General features: G+C 31.3%; 1 protein-coding gene across 1 annotated transcript; it reads left to right on the forward strand.

Annotated features, from left to right (window-relative positions):
• The first annotated feature begins 962 nt into the window (after positions 1–962).
• Positions 963–17247, forward strand: LOC132726557 (uncharacterized). The gene is made up of 4 exons (XM_060711894.1): positions 963–1129; positions 3547–3781; positions 4640–4804; positions 15862–17247. The coding sequence occupies exons 1-4, from the start codon at positions 1092–1094 to the stop codon at positions 17113–17115; spliced, it is 1692 nt and encodes a 563-aa protein (XP_060567877.1). The 5' UTR covers positions 963–1091; the 3' UTR covers positions 17116–17247.
• The last annotated feature ends 5650 nt before the right edge of the window (positions 17248–22897 follow it).

Below are 22897 nucleotides of genomic sequence, written 5' to 3' on the forward strand. Positions count from 1 at the left end.
TTTTACAAAAAACATAAGATTTAGAATTCTTTTGAAAATTATCGTTCGCTTTGAAAATGCATAATTTATTACATATGTTCAAGGGGCCATATCTAAATAATGACTTACTTATCTCAAGAACTTGTGAACATAACAAAAAATAGTTAAGATACGAGAGCTGCGCGTGCTTAATAATGGTTTACATGACGGGACATAACATACATGCAAACACGTGCCCACCGGAAGCGGAAATGACGTCATGGCAACCTAATACCGGCTGTAGAATTGTATATTTGCTTGAATCTTGACACACTCTGTCTTCACAATGTGCAATTTTAAATCCAATATTATGACTTATTCTAAAAGAAACATAAGTCTAATCGATAGATAATGTCACAAAATCAAAATAAATAGACGTCGCTGATTGCGTATTTGTTTTCCCACTCGAGCTTCCGTATTGCCCACCATTATCAACATTTAACAATATAAACTTTGTATTGACTCGAACGGTTCGAAGTACCATAAAAATAGTCGCTAAAGTACAAAGGCAATATATAAACTATTTAAATCGTTTTTATTTTTCCTATACACTTGACGTATTGGAAAATAAAAAGAAATCGTAAAAAGCTCATTACTTACTTGAAATAAAACTCCGCTTTTCAAAGGTTTAATGGTGAAGAAATGTGCTCCGATGAATATAGATATTGTATTGTGATGAAATAATTTCGATTAAAAGTTAATATAAAATTTGAGATCTTATTTAGAGGAGTGAATGGATCTTATGCACTGTATATACACGGTGACTTGATATGTTCATAGATGAAATTTTATACTTTTGATTCCAGAGAGCTTGTTTTTATTTTTTATTTAAATAGTTAATGAGTTTTAGGAATCAAAGTGATTAGTTAATATGCATATGGTAATCCTAACAATTCAATACTTTTGAAACCAAATATTGTCTTGTGAATTTTAAAGTTAAGTGACTTTAAGCAGACGACAGACCAAAAACTGGAGTTTAATACAATATTTTGATATCAAATATGTTATTTTAATGTATTTTTAGGAATAAGAAGAATAAAAATATAAACAAACAACATTTCTAACGTTGGAGGATGTACTCCAGATTTAAAACAGAAGTTTTACAAGACAGGTAAGTAAATTTGTTTTTGTAGATGTGTCCGTTTCATATTCAAATAACATTAAAATATATACGCTGTCCTTATAAAAATATGGAATATTTTACATGGACGAGAAAGCTTACACGATAAAAGGTGCATAACTTCGCGGATGTAAGAGAAATGTAAACAATGTTTCAATATAATACAATAAGTGACGCATAATTATATTTCATTAATAAAACCGTACAATGCCTTATGTTGAGGCAATAGAATTTTATTAATATTAGCACTAAATCTGGCACAATGTCTGGCCAAAAAGCATCTATTTTCGAGAAATATCTAATCAAGGTAAAATTTGTCCGAATGTTAGTGTAAAATAATGATGTTAATGATGTATTACCGTTGTCCTGAATTTTTCTGAATTGCAGTGCTTCTCGACAAATAAAGTGATATAAAACAAATAAAGATGTTCAATATCGACAAATACCGTCAATAAAATACCACATATAAGATATGAAAAGCACAACGATACGACGTAAAGATCATCATCATAATTTATTTTATATACTTATTTACTGAAAGTCTATGTTAATTTATTATTGGGGGTACCTCTTCTAAAATTCCTGAAGAGGTGTCTTATCTATAAGATACCGTTTTTAGATGATTTTTAACATTGAAGTCATAGAAGTTAACGTTTTACTTCTTGTTTTTTGTTCTACCTGATTTATAATCAGTGCACGACTTTTCAACCGTGCACATGCTTTATCTAGCTTCTAACATGGCAGATGTCAAGATTGAAAGGCACTCGAAAGAATTGTAAATAAGAAAATATGCAAACAAGTGATAATATGAGCCGTGTCACGACAAAACCAACATAGTGCGTTTGCGACCAGCATGGATCCAGACCAGCCTGCGCATCCGAGCAGTCTGATCAGGATCCATGCTGTTCGCTATCAGTTTCTCTACTTGTTATAGGGTCTGTAAGCGAACAGCATGGATCCTGATCAGACTGCGCGGATGCGCAGGCTGGTCTGGATCCATGCTGGTCGCAAACCCATTATGTTGGTTTTGTCGTGACGCGGCTCATATATAGTTCAAGTATTGATAAATCGTAATCTTATAAATAAATCCAAAGTTATTTTCATACCTCGACTTAAGATCTTAATCCACTTAAAAATAGAATTAATTTATTTCTAAAACCTAAAATATATCCTGCTTAAAATGAAGAAGCAACATTAATGAAAGAATTAGTAAATCCATACAGTAGATGAAGGGAATTAATTAGTTTCGCTTAAAGGCCCGATATGCATTTGGAATCCATATATATGAAATGTGAAACATGTGATTAATAATGTTTTAATATTATTTTAGAGCATGTTAGATCTCAAACAGCTGGTGAGTGAAGCACATACTGTGCAGTTATGTGTCGTTAAGGTAGCCAAATGTAAACAAATTACTATTTTGACTTCCATACAAAATACTAATTCACTATAATTATACCTTTTGCCAATAAAGCAAAAGAAGCACAGATCTGTACTGTTTAGCGCAATGCTACTTTGAGCGCATCCTGTACGAACGAATCCTTAGTAAAGACAAAATCGTACATTGTGTGGCCTTGAACATGAGTTTCCTTGTATTTTACAAAATCTTTCAATTCAATTGAATTACTGACACATGTTTAGACCAAGGAACAAGTAGGATTATAAGTTAATCTCATTCTATTAAGTAGCAGATTTTAACAGTCAAGCCCTGTTAGTCGGAGATTAAAGACACCTGTATAATGTACTAGTGTCACTTAAAACTTCAACTTAATTTTAACCTAAATATGATATTTTGCATTTCTTTTTCTTTTTGTTTATGTCTTTTCCCAAATCGCAGCTGCATTTCACATTGTGGCCGGATTAAATTATCTTAAACAATATAATTATATCTTAGTGCTATGGTCTTTTTGTAATTGTTGATCACCGTCTTTTTGCACTAATCTATATACAGACTGAATATTTTCATGAAATGTCTACTTTTAAAGTAACGCCACTGAGGTCCAAAGGCCTCAACACGTAAAATTTGAAAATATTACAAGATTAAGTGGTGCACTTAAAATAGACAAAAAAAAAACCCTACAAACGATAATAAAATATATACCCAGAATCAAAAATTGAAAATCGTTTTCTTTTTTCTTTCTTTTTTTTTTGCGACATTAGATGGATGTGAGTGAAAAGCGTTGCAACGCTTCTAAATATTTGGCCATTTTGCGCAATAAAAATGATTTTTCTCGAAAAATTGGGTGAAATTTTGCACACAAGTTGTTGTTCAAGATCTACATGAAATGGTACACAAATCTCGGAAAAATATTCCCGGTCCCATCATGTGGGAAAACCTCAATGGAGTCCTTTTAAAATATCTAAGAAGATTTAAAAACTAAAATTTAAGATATTTGTATCTATTGCAGTAATTCGGAGCCCACGAAGCCTGCCTCTCAGTTAACATGTAAAGTTGTGAAACAGTTTATCGATGGGTTGAAGAAAAAGAATGAGCCCAGTAAAGCAGCCCAATGTTTAGGTCAAACAACTAAAGATGACGTCATGCGATGGCTTGATGAAAATGACCTTGACCTTATGCACCACGTGATTTTACTGAACAATCCTGAAGCAATAGAATATCTGCTTTCTCATGGCTATTTCCAGGTAAAGTATTCAAGCATAAATATACTATAGTCCAAAGTACTCAGATTGAACTCTATCTTTGATTGAAAGATGATCCTGTATTCTTAATTGGGCTCTGTTGGATTCAGAAATCTGGTTGCATTTTTAAAGTGAAATGCTTAATTGCCGTCATAATTAGAATGGTTCAATAATTTTGATCATCTTGTACAAATAGTATTGCCATCTTTGCAAAATTTAATACATGTACATTGTTATAACCTTTCTTTGGCTTGTTTGTGACTTTCTGTCTTACTTTGAGGACCACCATGTAAATCAAAAATCTAAAAATCAGCACTTTATAGAAAAGAGTCCGAGTAGGCCGCTGTTCTGCTAGATTTAAGCCAATGGACCTTCCATTGTTGTCGCTGACCAGCGTCTGATTTAAGTATGCCTAACTCAATGGCCCCTGATTATTCAGCAAACTTTCCATACGATAATTTGAATGTAATCGCTCGAGTATAATTGTTAGTTTGAATATAATTATTTTATCAAATTATTTTTCTAAGAGACTTACACAACTTTCAGAGTTTTATACAATATCATGATAAAGTGGATTTAACTAAAAGCTACAAGCTTACTGTAATTCTCTTCACAATACTTGTTTGTTCCTAGTATTTAGATTTCAGTTGGTTTCAAATCAGAGGTAGGTATTTAAGTAAATAGAACATTTAGAAAATACCCACATTATAGTACTGTTAGGTATACACTTCCGATTAAATTTGATTTCTTATGATCAAAGGTTAAAGTAACCGTTCAAAAATTGATTTCGGATCAATAGTCAATAATCAATAGCATTGGGATTTATATTTACTAATCAGCAGTTTGTTTTATATTTTTCAGGCTCCGTTTGAACCTAGGACAAATCTTTACGCCCATCTTGCATGTTACCTCGGTTACAGAACTTGTCTGAACATCATTTTACAGTACCGTAAAGATGATAATAGACCTAGCAAGAAAATCACATATAATCAAAACGGCAACGGAATTACAGAGAGGCGTAGAGAGGTAATACAATGACCCGGATGCATTTTCAACCTAACTTATTGCCTTCTACCCATTACAATGGTCTGAATGTTCAGGGCAAATGAAATGTCTTAAAGAACCTGTAACTCAATTTATTATTGTTTTATATCATAAATATGATGCTCAAGTGAAGATTAATCAATATTGTAAGTTCCAAAAAGCATTATTTGTAAAGATATAACCGAATTTACATTTCAAGTAAATAAAGGGAGGTATATTTAGAAATTTATTTTCGATAAAGCCTAAGCCTAATTTTTCAATAAGAAATGAATGCATATATTTTAATGATTACTTATAATGCGAATAAATATTTGCAGTACATATTTAACATACAATGTATTATTGGATGTTTGGAAATTGTTTTAAGAAGAATAAGTATATACATATATCCAAAATTACAACATACAGGATCTTTAAAGTGTATAAAGCTATATATCTGATGCAAAATTATTGTTTGAATTTAAAAAAAAGTATACTTCCAAAATCTTTGTATGAAATAAATATGATAATTTAACTCCTTAAAAGCGAATGGCACATGCACAAAATCATTGCTAAACGGATAAAACCCTACTTGAATAGCAAAATAATATTTTGTTCCGGAACATTTTATACTGCTTACGTACAATATTCATGTGTATTAAATAACAGAGACATTCTCTTTTACAACTTTTTCGGGAATCAACCATATAATAACCAATATAATTTTACTATTGATAAATTTTATTAAAATATCACATAAGATATAGATTTATACCCTTTAAGAAAATCCGCTAGAAATGGGGTACTAGATATTTGGCGATATGTCATATTACACAGCAAATATTCACATAATTACTTAAGTGTGATTATTTATACATTTTTTTTTTCAAATTATTAATACGAGCATGTTTTCTTATTTTTCAATGTATTTAATCACCTGGAGGCGTACAGGATAAAGGGTGCATAATTTATATGAAAGGGTTGTATTTCGGGAAGTTATAAAAACATTCTAATATCATCCATAAACTATCCTTGTCATTGGTGTTTTAAATACAAGTGCTGGTTCGTGTTTTATATACGTACTTTGTAAAACAAGATTAAAATGGCTTACAGCCAGATTAAATGTTATGACAGTTTTAAAGTGTGTTTCATTTTTTTTGTTTGATTTATTTATCAATAGTGCATGCAACACAATAATCAGATTTTGCCGGAAATGCTGATATAAAAGTTTTGCTTATTTTTAACATTTCAAATATATGACGAAATATATTCATACGTTTTATATATTAATTAATTCATATGTTAATTACAAATAATAATAAGAGTATTTCAATAGCTGGCCATTGATCGGAGAAGATTTACAAGTTAAAGCTTTGCTAAAGAACATTTTCCGAACTAAAACCCATATATGGAATCCCGTACTGCACAAACATTCCCACTATGAAGCTTTTTTCCCCCAACAAATTGCACATTTCCAGTTTTCCAAGAAAGTCCAATTCAAACAAAAATAGCTGATTTTATTTCATAAATCTATTTTTAGACTAACCATAGTATAATTGGTTTTGTTTTCAGGTATCACCTATAGATATTGCAGCAGAAGCTGGGCATCTTCCGTGTGTAAAACAGATTTTGACACAATGTGTGAATGATTTCAAGAATCACGCAGATTTCAACCGATTTAACCTTAGTTGCCCTTAAGCAGCTTGTAATTTACCAGTCAAAAAAAAGAATTTTTTTTAATGCCCCCCCTCTAAGTTACAAGCCTTTATCCACTCTTCCAAAGAAAGACAAACCGAAAGGCAGATCGACAATTTAAAAAGGCAAAGATAAGAGTAATCCCCTGATGAAAAGCCTAGTGACTACAATGTCTAGATCTTCCAAAACAAGGCTCAACTTAATTCAGTCGGAAGAATCGGTGATAAAACCAGTAACAGATTTGGAACCGTTCTTCATCAATTCGCAAAATGCTCTGTAAAACTCGGTGTAGACACAGATATATTCAAATATCTATTACGACAGGGAGCAGATCCGAACGCTAAGGCTTCAAATGGGAAATACGTCATTAACACTTTCCTTGATATACTGTTATCAGAACTCAAAGAATTCAGTTCACATTCAACACCAGCGGACCACACGGAAAATGTTCAGACTATGCTCGGTTTGTCACTCTTCATGACTCGTCAATGTGTGAAAGAAACTCTTGATATCCTGAACAAAGACTTTACGAAACCTCCACATCATATGAAGAAGTACGTTCAAATAGCACAAAAGGAGTTGTCCGAAAGAGCAAAAGAAGTCTGGCCTTTGAAACGTTTATGCCGAGTGCTTATTTGGGATCTGTGTAAAAGAGACGCTTCTATAGTGACCAAGCTCCCGACAGATATTGAATCAAGAACATACATATTACCGAGTATATGAAGAATTCGTTACTTAGTGTGTCAGAATCATTTACTTTTTACAAACTGCATTTGCCCGCAAACGAACTACATGTTTTTTAAAGCCAAATTATTGTTAATTTATTTATTAAGAATACATAGATATATACTTGATGTATTAGTTTGTTGTTTTTGAGAGTCTTTTCCACTTTAGGTTCTCGAAAACGGTTTGCTAGGATATGCATTAGCATAGTTTATCAGACAATTGTATTGGAACCGCCGCTCTAGACCAGAAGATTTCCAGACCAAGCTTTTTCTCCAGTTTAGAGAGATTTCTGCAGAAGAGGAATTACCCATCTAAACTGTGAAGTGACAATATAAAGCTTTCAATTTTAGATTGTTTTAAATGTACCTCAGCGCATGTTTGATCTTTCGTGGGTTCGTTTGTTCTTACAAGCTTGAAAAGAATCATTCAAACTTTTATAAAAAATATATTTTATAAATGCAATAATGAATTGAACATTGCTTGAATGGCTCTTGTCCTATCCCTCTTTGATCTACTCGATTAACTGTTTAAGCAAGTAATTCACTACATTAGGCTTCGCAACAGTATGTGGAATGTAGACACAGTCTCTCCATATGCCCGCCATGTAAAAAGTGTCTTTTAGGAACGAATGTTTTAAAATATTGTAAGCGATTGTGCTACATTTCATATACATGTACGTACTTATTCCTAAATTCAAATAAACCTACTGTCTCTGCGATTTACTCCCTGGTTGTATCAAATAAGAAATTTTCTTGGGTGACACCAAAAGAACTTATAAAAATGAACCGTACATCTTATTATAAAGTGAATTACCAAAATTGCTCTGTAAATTTACATTGTAAATGTATATGCGCAAACTGCAATTTAACTGAATTCGGTAATAATACAAATAGCAAGCGCTTAAAGATCCTGTATGTTTTGTGATTGATATTTATACTTTGTGAATACCACACTAGCAAAAAATTATATATGTACATATATTTATGCAAATAAAACAATTTTCAAACATCGAAGAATATGTAAATTGTTTACTGCAAATATTTGTGCACATTATATTTAATCAATAAATTACAGGCATTCATTTCTTATTGGAAAATTTGACTTAGAATTTATAGAAAATAATTTTCTAATTACCTCCCTTTATTTACATGAAATGTTAAATTGGGTAATATCTTTATAAATAATGCTTATTGGAACTTACAATATTGACAAATCTTAATTTGAGCATTATATTTATGAAATAAAACCATGAAAAAATTGTGTTACAGGATCTTTAACTCGTCCCGTAGCATCGTGACGTAACTCTTTACATTACAAATACTCATTGTTCGATTCTTTCCATAAAAATGCTCTAGGACTATTTACTTAGACAGCCAATTGATATAAATGGAGCTATTTAACACACATTTCATCAATCACTGATAGCACCTCTCCAAAATTGCTTTATCTTATTAATGCAGGTCTAGGTTTTAAAGGATTAAATAGATCATAACCTTGTCAGCAACCACTGTGTAGAGGATGTTTAAAGTTGTCATTTATTGCGTAACAAAGATTTAAATCAAAGTTAACTATGCGGAAATATTGATTTTAGCCATTCATTAAACGATTTCTCAATTGTTCGTAAAGACCTGCAATTTACTTTAAGCATTGAAAAATACAGCGCAGATCAAGAGAATTTTCCTGTTGAATAAAGCACCCGCAAAAAATAATTAATAACTACCTTCCTAACTAACTACCTGCGCGCATTATAATTTTATTTTTCATTTATACATAAGTTCTTCCGTCTATACATTTTATTTATATAATGAAAGTTGGAAAACGGAGATTTTTTTCTTCCATACTTAGAGACCCGAAAACAAATAAACAATAAATAAAAGCAAATGTATGATCTTTTCTAAAATGTAGTCTCGGACGAAGAATTTTCTTTCATTTCTAAATCCTACGGAAGTAAATCATGAAATAGAAACCAGTTCTGTGTTTAAAAATGTTCACTAATTTTATTAAAAATGTGTCATTAGTTACCAAGTTGTATCACTGTGCAGACGCACGGACAAAGCCAAAACAATATGCAATAATATTTAAGATTCTACATTTAAAGTTGAAATCATTTCAAGAAAAATTTCCATTTGAATGCTTATTGCTCACTTATATCTGTTATTTTGTTTATTGAAAATAAACAGGAACAAATTATTTTATGTATGCAATCATCGTCGTTATGAAATATTTGTTCACATTATAATGTAACCAATTAAGCTGTATTAACGTTGATAAAATGATGATAATTTTGATAAATTGGCATGTACAGTCGTTATATAACTCGTTACACTACAAACAGTCATTGTCAAATTCAATGCATGAAGATACACGAGGATTATTCACTTAGACAGCCAGGGATAAATGAAACTATTTCATACAACTCTCATCATTCTACAAGATTACTTTATCTTCTTAATGCGTGTCTTGGTTTGAATGGATCAAATTGATTATAACCTTGCCATCCGAGATGTTTGAAGTTGTCATTTGTTGCATAACAAATAACTAAATTAAAATAAACTATGCGGAATGTTCTACTTCCTTGAAATATTGATTTTAGCCATTACATTCACTAAACGTTATTTCGAATTTGACGTTAAAGACCTACAGTTTACTGTCAATATTTAAAAAATGCTGAGTAACAAACCAATCCGATCAATTGCGTTTCGTCGAATAAAACATCTACAAGAAAAGTTTATAACTACCACCGCACGCATTATAATCTCATATTTCAAGTTCGTCCATTAGCATTCTTTTTTATACAAGAAATGTTTATTAACAGATGTTTCGTCAGATATTTTATATTGATTTAGAAACTCAAAATTCATGCAAAGTTAGATCCTGAAGAAATAACATGGAAAACATAAGCATAAAAAACTTATTTTCTTAAATGTAGTCTCGAACAGAAATTGCTGTGTAATTTCAGTATATCCTGAAATATAGGCAGTCAGTGTTTGGGCATGGTCACGAATTTCATTTAAGACATTTCTATTTCAAACAGTCTCCGTCGAGACACACTGACAGTGCCAAAACATTAATTATGTATATCAGTCATTCGCGATGCAAATGAGAGGGGACATATATTGAAATATTGAAGTTAACGTTACGAAGTGAAGTACCTACGGTTGCTCATTTCTTTTGATATGTGTTCTTTTGTGTGTGTTTTTATTTTTTATTTTAGAAGGCCGCATTGTAAATAAGATGTTGCAATCTGTATATGTCTTAATGTGTTACCTTAGGTAAATAAAGTTATTATTATTGTTATTATGACAGCAATAATCGTAGTTAATTATCACTGCCACACATCGGACATTTGAGAAGCTGGCATCACAGGCCAATTCCAAAGAAAGAGGTATTCCATAAAAATCAGTGTAAGCCCAAATTCAAACTTCAACAAAACATAAATGACGATCATAACTCAAATCGTCCTAAAGTGGTATATATTAAACGTTCACTGATTTTGATTTTTTTTAAGAAAGAAACACGTGATTTAAAAAAAATCAAATCTGCACGACTGTGTCCCTGTGAAGGTTTTTATAGTATATATCCAACCTGATCAGAAATATTGAACTTTACTTTTTTGAAGTGAATTACCTATAACTGTTTAACCACTATACAGATGCTATTATTTACCCTATCTGTAAGAGTAATGATGGTCATGTTACTGCTTAATAAGCACGTGCCAGAGGTAGCTGGTCTGATCCTTATTTGGGCGATGCGTTTATTTTCCATGACAATTGTTATCGGACAAAAAGTCAAATGGTCATTTGTCTGAAATCGCTGATTTAGATATCATTTAGGATAAGTAGTCGGCCACTCGCGGTGAAATTGGTAATTACTGATTTGTTAACAAGGAAAGCTGGTTTAATGATAGGAGCCTATAACAAACAAAAAAACTTGTGTTAAAAAACGGCTTAAAACCAGAAAAACAAACAAACTATAATTAGTTTTTTGTTTGTTTTTTTTTTAAATCAAAATTAGGGGTAGGGGTACTTCACATAAATTTGGGCGAACATGACCCATTATTTTTGCAAGATCGGTAGCGAAAACTTGATGTAAATTGAATATTAGGGGTAAACCGCACCACTTTAGACATATTTTTAAGGGTGGGTGGGGAAGCCCCTGCTATACAAGGGGAAAACCCCTGATTATTGACGTTGCCTCTCCCATTGTGCTTTATTATATTACTATATATTCAGCTTTGAATGCATTTATTGACGTTGTCCGGGATGTTTTAAGTTGAATAACTAAATTAAAGTAATTTTAGGAAATGTTCTACTTCCTTGAAATATTGATTTTAGCCATTCACGAAACGTTATTGCACAGTCGTCCGTAAAGACCTACAAATTGCTGTTAACTTTAAAAATACAATGCAACAAACCAATCCGATCAATTGAATTTCCCTGTCGAATTAAACATAATTTAGGAAAATGATTCACAAATTACACCGCATTTTAATTTTAGGCTTCATTTAAGTAATCCGAATATTATAAATAACGAAGTTTTACAAAAGGGATATTTGTCATATTCATATTGAATATTATTTCAGAAAACAATTCTTAAGATGTAAGACGATCCGATGGTGGCTGTAAACATGCGTGCGCCAAAATAATAATAAATCTAATAATAATAGTAATAATAAAAATAATAAAATGAAATGCATGAATATTTTCCTAGTTGCAGTCTTGGGCGGACTATTTTTCCCGAATTCATAAACAGAGTATACTAGTATTAATTTAATAGTGGGCTTATTTTTTTTTAACATGTTAAATTTACATTTCCGAATGTATTACAAACAGTACCTACAGTCATTTACCATACGGAAAAAAAGGCAGATATAAATTCACAGCTACTATTGGGACTTTGATTTTGCTTAAACACAAAGTAAATTTTAAAAAGGGGCTTTTTTAAAGACGCATACTTAAAGTGCGACATTCTTGGGATAGATTTAAAACAAGGTGGTATTTCATAGAATGACATGCAAGAAATTGAATATGGTAGAAACATTGCTTAATATTAAGTTCCATTTATTACATAACAATAAATTAAATACGAGAATGTGTTCTACTTCAATAATTCAAATATCTATTTCAACTATATTCACAAAAAGTTATTTCGCATTAATTTTGTCCGTAAAGACTTGCAGTATACTTTAAGCAGTGAATAAATCAGAGTACTTTTGAAATATTAAACTTTTCTTTTTAGAAGTGAATAACTTATTGTCCACAATACATTATATTTCAGCATATACTGTTGCACAAATTGCTATCTTTATAGGATGATGGTAATTGATAAACTGACATGTGCAATCGTTATAAAACTTTTTACACTACAAAAAGTATTTTTCAGATTCATGGATTACATTCCATTGCTGGAGAATAAATCATTTAGACAGCCAGGGATTCATACAAATCTCACCATACATATTGCCTTTGACAGTGTGCTTTATCTCATAGATAACCTTGTCAGCGACCACTCTATGCAGGATGATTTATCAGATATTTTTCATTGATTTAAAAAATAAAAAGTCTGGCATACAAAGGTCGTGGTATACATGAGCATAAAATTGAACAAATCCGTTATGTTTTCTAAGTAACTGTTATAGTCTTTCTGTATTTGGCATTATATTCTGAAAAAGTAGGCAATATGGTATGTAAACGTTTTCACAATTTTAATCATAAAAACTTAAAACAGTATACATTAAAATTACATCGCAGTTTTATTTTGAAATTACAAAAAAATGAATTTATAATAGATCAAATCTGAAAAACTTTTCCCCCGAAAAAGAAACTATAAGAAACAAATTTCATCAGTCACTGTTGTGATTGAGGTTGCCTCTCCAAATGTACTTTATCTCCCAAATACTCAGTCAAGAGATCAAATTATTCATAACTTTCTCAGCAACTACTGCAAAGTGAAATATGGGTTGCATTGCAATATATTGCTTGCCATGTACAAATTCTTTTCCATGTATACAGGCATATTGCCTACCAAAAATTATCGTTACAAATCGACATTATCAAAATACGATCGAGTATGAAATAGCGCGTGTTATGAATAAGCAAAAAATATCAACGCCTGAATCCTAGGTTATCATTTCAGATACAGCAATAGAAGATACATTCCAGGAACAGCAACAAAAAGGTTATTCCAGAGAAAGCAATGTGACTGCACGTAATTCCTTCAGGTAAGTGGGTTTGTATGCTTTTTTTGAAATTCTTTAATATGCCTATTCCTTAAAGCAATGATAATTCGCACACACAGTTTAAATCTCAACTCAAAACTTCTGATATTACGAAGTTATTGAAGATATAAACCGGTTATGTAACATATTTTGAGATTTGACAAGTGACAGTCCCGGGCGATTTAATGTTCATTTATTCGCATCTGTAAGTCTCTCTGAAAGCTATTTTGATAACTTCCAATAATGCTTTTTCATTAATAAATTGAGAAACATGCAAATGGAAGAAATACACACGTTTTTTATGGCTGTGGAACAGGCAAAAATAAGAACAAGATCAACAATGCAAAGCGACATTAAGAGTATGCAGCCCCGACAAAATCCTGTTACACTGGACTACCGCATGGGCATTCAGTAAGGCACCGAACAAAAAGCAGGAGAAGGCACAAAAGGTGGGACATGTAGTGGTCGCGTCAGTAAATGATACTAATTGACAACTATGTAATGAACTTAAGAATGCATAATTGTTGTCATAGTCCAATAAATTTGGATCACCTTGTACAAATTGTTTTGCCAATTTTGTCAAATGTAATACGTGAACTTCGTTATAACGTTTTCTATGGCTTGATTGTGACTTTATGTTCAACTGATATCTTACATTGAGGTCGACATGGAATATTGATATATGTAAATGATTAAAAATAACTTAATCTGAAATTAATATCGTTATAGAAAAGAGTCCGAGTAAGCCGCCTTTTTGCCAGATTTAAGACAATGGACCTTTCAATATAGGTGCTGACCAGCGTCTGATACAATTACGCCTAACTCAATGGCCCTTGATTATTCAAAACGATAATTTAAATGTAATCATTCGCGTATACTTGTTGGTTTAAATATAATTATTTTTATCAAGTAACATTTCTAAGAGTTTTTTCACAAATACAGAAATAAAAAACATTTCTGATTAAAGTGGATTAACTAAAGAACAAGCTTTTAAAAACCCTTTACAATTTCTTGTTTTTCCTAGTATTTAGATTTCAGTAAGTTTCAAATCAGAGGAAGATATTTAAGTAAATAGCACATTTAGAACATACCCACATTATAGTACCCTCGGGTATACACTTTCAATTAAATTTGACTACTTATGATCAAATTTATAGTAACCATTCAAAAATTGATATTTACTAATCAGCAGTTTTTTTTATATTTTTCAGGCTCCATTTGAACCTAGGACAAATCTTTATGCCAATCTTGCATGTTACCTCGGCTACAGAACTTGTCTGAACATCATTTCACAGTACCGTAAAGATGATAATAGACCCAGCAAGAAAATCACATATAATCAAAACGGCAACGGAATTATAGAGAAACGTAGAGAGGTAATGGTCCGGATGCATTTTTAGCTTAACTTATGACTTTTACCCATTACAATGGAATTTGAATGTCAAGGGCAAATGAACTTTCTTAAATATTCATTGTTCTAGTATATTCATATAAACGTCTAATCTTAAGCATATCACCTCCACCGTTGTATCAATATTTTTGAAACTTTAAAAAAAATCAAATATAAAAAGTTGTAAAGTCTAGAAATAAAGCCTAGTCTAAGGTATCTTATATCTATATCGTATCAAATTATGTAGAAAAAGAAACTCCGCCAGCAATGAGAAGATATTTGACGATATGTCACATTACGCATAAAATATTAACATTATTACATAAGTGAGATTATGTATATATTTTTTCAATTATTAAAACGAGCATATCTTGTATTTTCAATGTATTTAATCACCTGGAGGCGTACAGGATAAAGAGTGCATAATTTATATGAAAGGGTTGTATTTCGGGAAGTTATAAGCTCATTCTAATATAATCCATAAACTATCCTTGTCATTGGTGCTTTAAATACAAGTGCTGGTTCGTGTTTTATATCGTACTTTGTAAAACAAGATTTAAATGGCTTACAGCCAGATTAAATGTTTTGACAGTTTTAAAGTGTGTTTCATTTTTTGTTTGATTTATTTATTAATAGTGCATGCACCACAATAATCAGATTTTGCCGGAAATGCTGATATAAAAGTGTTGCTTATTTATGACGTTTCAAATATATGACGAAATATATTCCTACGTTTTATATATTAATTAATTCATATGTTAATTACAAATAATAATAAGACTATTTCAATAGCTGGCCATTGATCGGAGAAGATTTACAAGTTAAAGCTGTGCTAAAGAACATTTTCCAAACTAAAACCCATATATGAAATCTCGTATTGCACAAACATTCCCACTATAAAGATTTTTTTCCCCCGACAAATTGCTCATTTCTACTTTTCCAAGAAAGTCCAATTCAAACAAAAATAGCTGACTTTATTTCACAAAACTATTATTAGACTAACAATAATATATATTTCACTTTTGTTTTCAGATATCACCTATAGATATTGCAGCAGAAGCTGGTCATCTTCCATGTGTAAAACAGATTTTGACACAATGTGTGCTTCAAGATCACGCAGATTTCACCGATTTCCCTTACGTTGCCTTAGCTTGTATACCCCAGTCAGTTTTATCTCTACAGCTAATTCTCAAAAAAGACAAACCGAAAGCAGACGACATTAAAAAGGCAATAGAAGTATCCCTGATGAAAGCCAGTGCTCAATGTCTCGATCTTCTGCTACAGCAGAAGGTCAAAACAGATGACATGTTTGGAAAGAGAAACTTTTTTCACATGTTGTATACATTCAGCCAGACGACGCAGTTTGGTACCGAGGGCTACAGACGACTACCGGAAGTTACTCAAGTACTAGTGAAACATAAATACAGTGTTAAAACAACAAATCCTCCAAACACATACCCAATGTACAGCTTGATAAAGAATTCAGTCTGCGTGTATGACTACGTCAACACGAGGCATTACGTCATGTGTCTTCGAATTCTCATCGAGGCTGGCGCAGATCCAAATTTTGATGAAACCGAGGCTGAAAAGAAACTCAATGCACGTGGTGTAAAATCCGAACACGGTCGCATGTCATACAGCTCTGCAATGCATTGTTTATTAGAAACAGTTGAAATATTTTCCGAATATTTAGAATCAAAGGCCTTAGGAGTAAGGTTTGTTGTTCAGATGGCAGAGGTGCTCATCCAAAACAAGGCTCAACTTAATTCAGTCGGAAGAATCGGTGATAAAACCAGTAACAGATTTGGAACCGTTCTTCATCAATTCGCAAAATGCTCTGTAAAACTCGGTGTAGACACAGATATATTCAAATATCTCTTACGACAGGGAGCAGATCCGAACGCTAAGGCTTCAAATGGGAAATACGTCATTAACACTTTCCTTGATATACTGTTATCAGAACTCAAAGAATTCAGTTCACATTCAACACCAGCGGACCACACGGAAAATGTTCAGACTATGCTCGGTTTGTCACTCTTCATGACTCGTCAATGTGTGAAAGAAACTCTTGACATCCTGAACAAAGACTTTACGAAACCTCCACATCATATGAAGAAGTACGTTCAAATAGCACAAAAGGAGTTGTCCGAAAGAGCAAAAGAAGTCTGGCCTTTGAAACGCCTGTGTAGAGTGCTTATTTGGGATCTGTGTAAAAGAGACGCGTCTATAGTGACCAAGCTCCCGACAGATATTGAATCTAGAACATACATTTTACCGAGTATATGAAGAATTCGTTACTTAGTGTGTCAGAATCATTTACATTTTACAAACTGCATTTGTCCGCAAACGAACAACATGCATTTTAAAAGCCAAATTATTGTTAATTTATTTATTAAGAATACATAGATATGTACTTAATTTATCAGTTTTTTATTGCAAGTCTTTTCCTCCTTAGGTTCCTGAAACAGGTTTACTGGGTTAAACATTAGCATATTTTATTAGACAATTGTATTGGAACCGCAAACTTCTAGACCAAGCTTTTTACCCAGTTTAGAGGGGTACTTACAGAAGAGGAGTTTCCAATCTGAACCGTGAAGCGACAAGATAAAGCGTAATTTTTAAATGTACCTAAGCGCATGTTTGATCTTTCATGGGTTCGTTTGTTTCTACAAGCTTGATAAGAACCATTAACACGTTGATAAAATTATGTATAAATGCAATAATAAATTGAAACTTGACTGAAAAGCTCTCGCCAAGACCCTCTTTGATCTACTTGACGAGCTGAGTGTGAAAGTAATTCACTACATTTAGATTTGGAACTTTGGCTTCGCAATAGAATGTGGATATTTGCGCTCATTTTTGAAGACATGGTCTCCCTATATTGCCTCTATGTTAAAGTAAGCAAAATTAAAGTAATGTTTTACAATATTGTAAGCAATTTTGCTACTTTTGGTTTACTTATTTTGAAACACAAATAAACCCATAATTGCAGTCTCTGGTTGAATCAAATAAGAAAATTTCTTGCGGAATAAACTTTAAAAAATAATAAAAACAAAGATAAACCGTTTTATTTTAAACATTTTATTTAAAAGTGATTAACCAATGATTGCTCTGTAACTTTACACTCATCTGTACAAACTGCAATTTAACAGATCTGTAATTATACATATGAAAGCAAGCGCTTAACTCGCCCAGTAGCATCGTTACGTAACTCTTCACATTACAAATACTCATTGTTCAATTCTTTCCATAAAATGCTCTATGATTGTTTACTTAGACAGCCAATTGAAATAAATGAAACTATTTAACACACATCTCATCAATCACTGATGGTACCTCTCCAACATTGCTTTATCTTATTAATGCAGGTCTAGGTTTTAATGGATTAAATTGATCATAACCTTGTCAGCAACCACTGTGTCGAGGATGTTTAAAGTTGTCATTTATTGCATAACAAAGATTTAAATCAAAGTTAACTATGCGGGGTGCTCTACTTCCTTGAAATATTGATTTTAGCCATTCATTAAACGATTTCACAATTGTCCGTAAAGACCTGCAATTTAATGTAAGCAGTGAAAACTGCAGTGTAACAAGCCAATCAGATTGTTGAATAAAGCACCCGTAAAAAATAGTTAATAACTACCTTCCTAACTAACTACCTGCGCGCATTATAATTTTATTTTTCATTTAAGTTCGTCCGTCTATACATTTTATTTATATAATGAAAGTTGGAAAACGGAGATTTTTTTTCAGATATAGAAAATAGAATTTCTGTCTTTCATACTTAGAGACCCGAAAACAAACAGAGCAATAAATAAAAGCAAATGATCGATCTTTTCTAAAATGTAGTCTCGGACGAAGAATTTTCTTTCATTTCTTAATTCTTTGGGAATAATCTGAAATAATTTAACCCTGCGTTTTTTAAAAATGTTTCCAAAATAACCCTTTTTTGAAAAAAAACTTTATAAAAAACCCAAGGTTTTCAAAATCAGAAAGCAAAGACCCAAAGCCAAAAAAATGCAATTACATTTAAATTCTACAATTTTAAAATTAAAACCCTTTTGAATAATTTTTGTTCACTTATATTTTTATCCCGTCCCATTTAAATAAAATGGAACCCAAAAAATTTTTTTTTAATTTTTTTCAAAACAAATTTTTTTCAAATTATAATTTTAAAAAGCTGAAATTTTCGGGTTTTAAAAGATTAAATTTTTTAAAAAATTGCTGTACATCCGGGCATATAATTTACATACTTACAACCCACAAAGAGTCATTTTCACAAGGTTTTGCAAAGAAAAAACAGGAAATTTTTTTTAGCAGCCCGCGATAAAAAAGAAACAATTTTTATACAACTTCATCATTTTACAAGATTTTATTTAAACTCTTAAAGCTATCTTGGTAGAATGGGGTAAATTTTAAATTTTAACCCGGCCCTCCAGAGTTTTAAAATTTTCAATTTTTTGCATAACAAAGAATTTTAAAAAAATAAACTACGGAAAGGTTTACTTTTTTTGAAATATTTGGGTTTAACCCTTAAATTTACTAAAAAGTTATTTTGGGAAATTTGACGTTTAAACCTACAGTTTAATTTTCCAAAATTTTTAAAAATTTCTGATAACCCAAAACCCCAAACCGATCAAAATTGGACTTTGGGCCCAAAAAAAACTTAAAAAAATTTTTTAAAAACCCCCCGCACGCATTTTAAAAATCAATTAAATTTGTCCCTTAACTTCTTTTTTATACAGAATTTAAATTTAAAAAGATGTTTTTTTCAGAAAATTTTTATTGTTTTTGAAACCAAATTCATACGCAAAATTTAGATCCTGAAAGAAATAACATGGAAAACATAAGCAATAAAAAACTTATTTTCTTAAATGTAGTCTACGAACAGAAAAATTGCCTGTGTAAAATTCAGTATAATCCTGAAATATAGGCAGTCAGTGTTTGGGCAATGGGTCACGAATTTCATTTAAAACATTTCTATTTCAAACAGTCTCCGTCGAGACACACTGACAGTGTGAAAACATTAATTATGTATTCAGTTCATTTGCGATGCAAATGAGAGGGGACATATATTGAAATATTGAAAGTTAACGTTACGAAGTGAAGTACCTACGGTTGCTCATTTCTTTTTTGATATGTGTTCTTTTTGTGTGTGTTTTTATTTTTTATTTTAGAAGGCCGCATTGTAAATAAGATGTTGTAATCTGTAATATGTCTTAATGTGTTTACCTTAGGTAAAATAAAGTTATTATTATTGGTTATTTATGACAGCAAGTAGTTAATTATCACTGCAACACATCGGACATTTGAGAAGCTGGCATAACAGGCCCCAATTCCAAAGAAAGAGGTATTCCATAAAAAATCAGTGTAAGCCCAAATTCCAACTTCACAACAAAACATAAATGACGATCATAACTCAAATCAGTCCTAAATGGTATATATTAAACGTTCACTGATTTTGGGATTTTTTTTACAGAAAGAAACACGTGATTTTTAAAAAAAATCAAATCTGCACGACTGTGTCCCTGTGAAGGTTTTTATAGGTATATATCCAACCTGGATCAGAAATATTGAAACTTTACTTTTTTTTGAAGTGAATTAACCTATAACTGTTTTAACCACTATTACAGATGCTATTAATTTACCCTATCATGTAAGAGTAATGATGGTCATGTTACTGCTTAATAAGCACGTGCCAGAAGTAGCTGGTTCGATTCCTAATTGGGCGTTGTTGTTGTTTTTTGTGACAATTGTTCTCGCACAAAAGTGTCTGAAATCGCTGATTTAGATATCATTTGGGATAAGTAGTCGGGGCACGTTTGCGTTGAAAATTTGGGAATTTAATTTTCTGTTTTTTAAAAAGGAAAGCACTTAAACAGGAAAAAACCCCTCACTTTAGAGAATTTTGGGGGGGGGGGGAGCCCTGTTTTTGGGCGTGCCTCCCTTTTTTCCTTGTTGGGTTTATAAAAACTATAATTTTAGTTTGAATGCCTTTATTTACTTTTCCCGGGGTGGGTTTTTTTGTTGCAAACTAAATTTAAAAAATTTTTGGGAAAAGTTTTCTTCCTTGAAAATTGATTTTTTGCCATTCACCGAAACGTTTTTGGGACCCTTTGTCCGTAAAGACCACAAATTTTTGTTAACTTTAAAAAACAATGCAACAACCCAAAACCGATCAATTGAAATTTTTTGTGAAAAAAAACATAATTTTAAAAAACAAATCGTTTCCCCAAAGGGAAAAAAAATTTAAAAGGGGGGAGATAAATGTAAAAAGTCTACATTTTGGGATTGATGAAAAAAAATTAAAAAAAAGGGCAATTTTTAAAACGCCAAGTAGCAGTGCCCACATTCCCTTTAGATAGATTTAACCCAATGTTAAAATTTCATAGAAGAAAATGAAGGGAAAAGGAATACAGTAGAAAAATCTTAAAGAAATCCCGAATGAAGGGCCAAACCCGATATTTTAAAAATTTTTTTTAAAAAACGAAATTTTTCTTTTTTTTATGTGAATACCGATGGTTAAATTTGTGAAATTTTCACCAAAATATTAAATAAGCAAAATGTGCCCCAATTAAATTTTTATTTTTCTTTTTTTTTTAAGATAAAATGAGGCAAAATTTCTAAAAATTTCAAAGAGCAATTTGTTTCATAACTTGTTACAGTACAACCAGTTTTTTGGGGATTTTTTTAAATTTAAAAAATCAAGGGAAAAAAAAAAACATTTTTAAATAAAGTCAAACTACGATGTTCTCCTGTAAAAGTGCTTTAAGCTAAATGTAGACAAGGGGCTTTTTAAATAGAATATGTGGGGGGAGTTCAATAGATTTAAATGGGAAAACCGTCAAAAACAATGCGACCAAGGGGTTTTTTAATTTTTTTTAATTTTAAAAAACAAAAAACCAAAAATAAAAAGATCCACTTTCCTTTAAATATTTTATTTTTAAATATTACAGAAAAATAAGTTGCATTTTTTCCCTAAAAACTTTTCAGTTTACAAAAGCCCGCGTTTCTAAAACCCCCCTCCCAATTTTTTTCATAAAAACCCCGAAAAAGTTTAAAAAAACCTTGTTGGGGCATTATAATTTCAATACTTTAATAAGGATTTTTCAGTGTCCCCCTTTCTAAATTGTTATTTTAGAAAAGAAAGTTTAGAAAAGGAATGTTTTTCAGAAAAAATACAATGTCATACTGGTATTTAAGAAAAAAAAAATACTTAGAAAATCCGAAAAAAGGTAACATGGTGGTAAATAGGAGAAGCAAATACAAAATGAAATAGATAAATTTAAATAAATAAACTGCATGATCGTTTCTTAAATGTAATCTCGGAAGGAAACAATTTTTCTGTATTTTCTAAAATTCATGGGCAGTGGCGGTCTCTAAACATGTCCACAACGTTTTATTGAAAAAGTCTTAACAAGATTCTTACGCTGTGCCTTTACGTTTCACCAAAATATGTGAGCTTTTCGTGTTGAACATTAATTTTTACAGGCAAAGTTTAATTTAAATATCACAAACACATATTTAATTAAGACTGTTTATTGAGAGGAGGAGCTAGTAATAGCAGAGCTGACAAGGGTTCATTCGAAAGAAAAAATTAAATTTTAGAAATATTTAACGGGGAGTGCAAAAATTTAAAAAAAACATACAAATCTAACTCAAATCAAAATTTTTTTATAAATTTAAACTTTTACAAAGTTTGTAATTTTTATTTTTTTTGGGTTTTTTATACCCCCTCCCATCCAACAATACTTTACTTTTTTTAAGGTTTTTACCACAATACATGTTATTTAAACCATTAATTTTTAATTGCGGGAACAATTTTTATTTAAATTTCAAAATCTTTAAAAACAGATTTGGGAATTTGGGTAAACTGGAAAGTGGAAACGCAAAAACTTTTTATACTACAAAAAGTATTTGTTTAATTCCATTCCATGAAAAAACTCGATGATTTTCATTTTAGAAGCCAGGGGTAAAAAAAACTATTTCATAAAAAATCTCACCATACATTTCCTTTTAAACCCGGGTTTTTCTTATAAAATTTAAACCTTGGGGCAAGCAAAACCCC

Source organism: Ruditapes philippinarum, unplaced genomic scaffold (assembly GCF_026571515.1).
Source record: "Ruditapes philippinarum isolate M1 unplaced genomic scaffold, ASM2657151v2 ctg7111_1_1_1_1, whole genome shotgun sequence".
Taxonomy (NCBI): domain Eukaryota; kingdom Metazoa; phylum Mollusca; class Bivalvia; order Venerida; family Veneridae; genus Ruditapes; species Ruditapes philippinarum.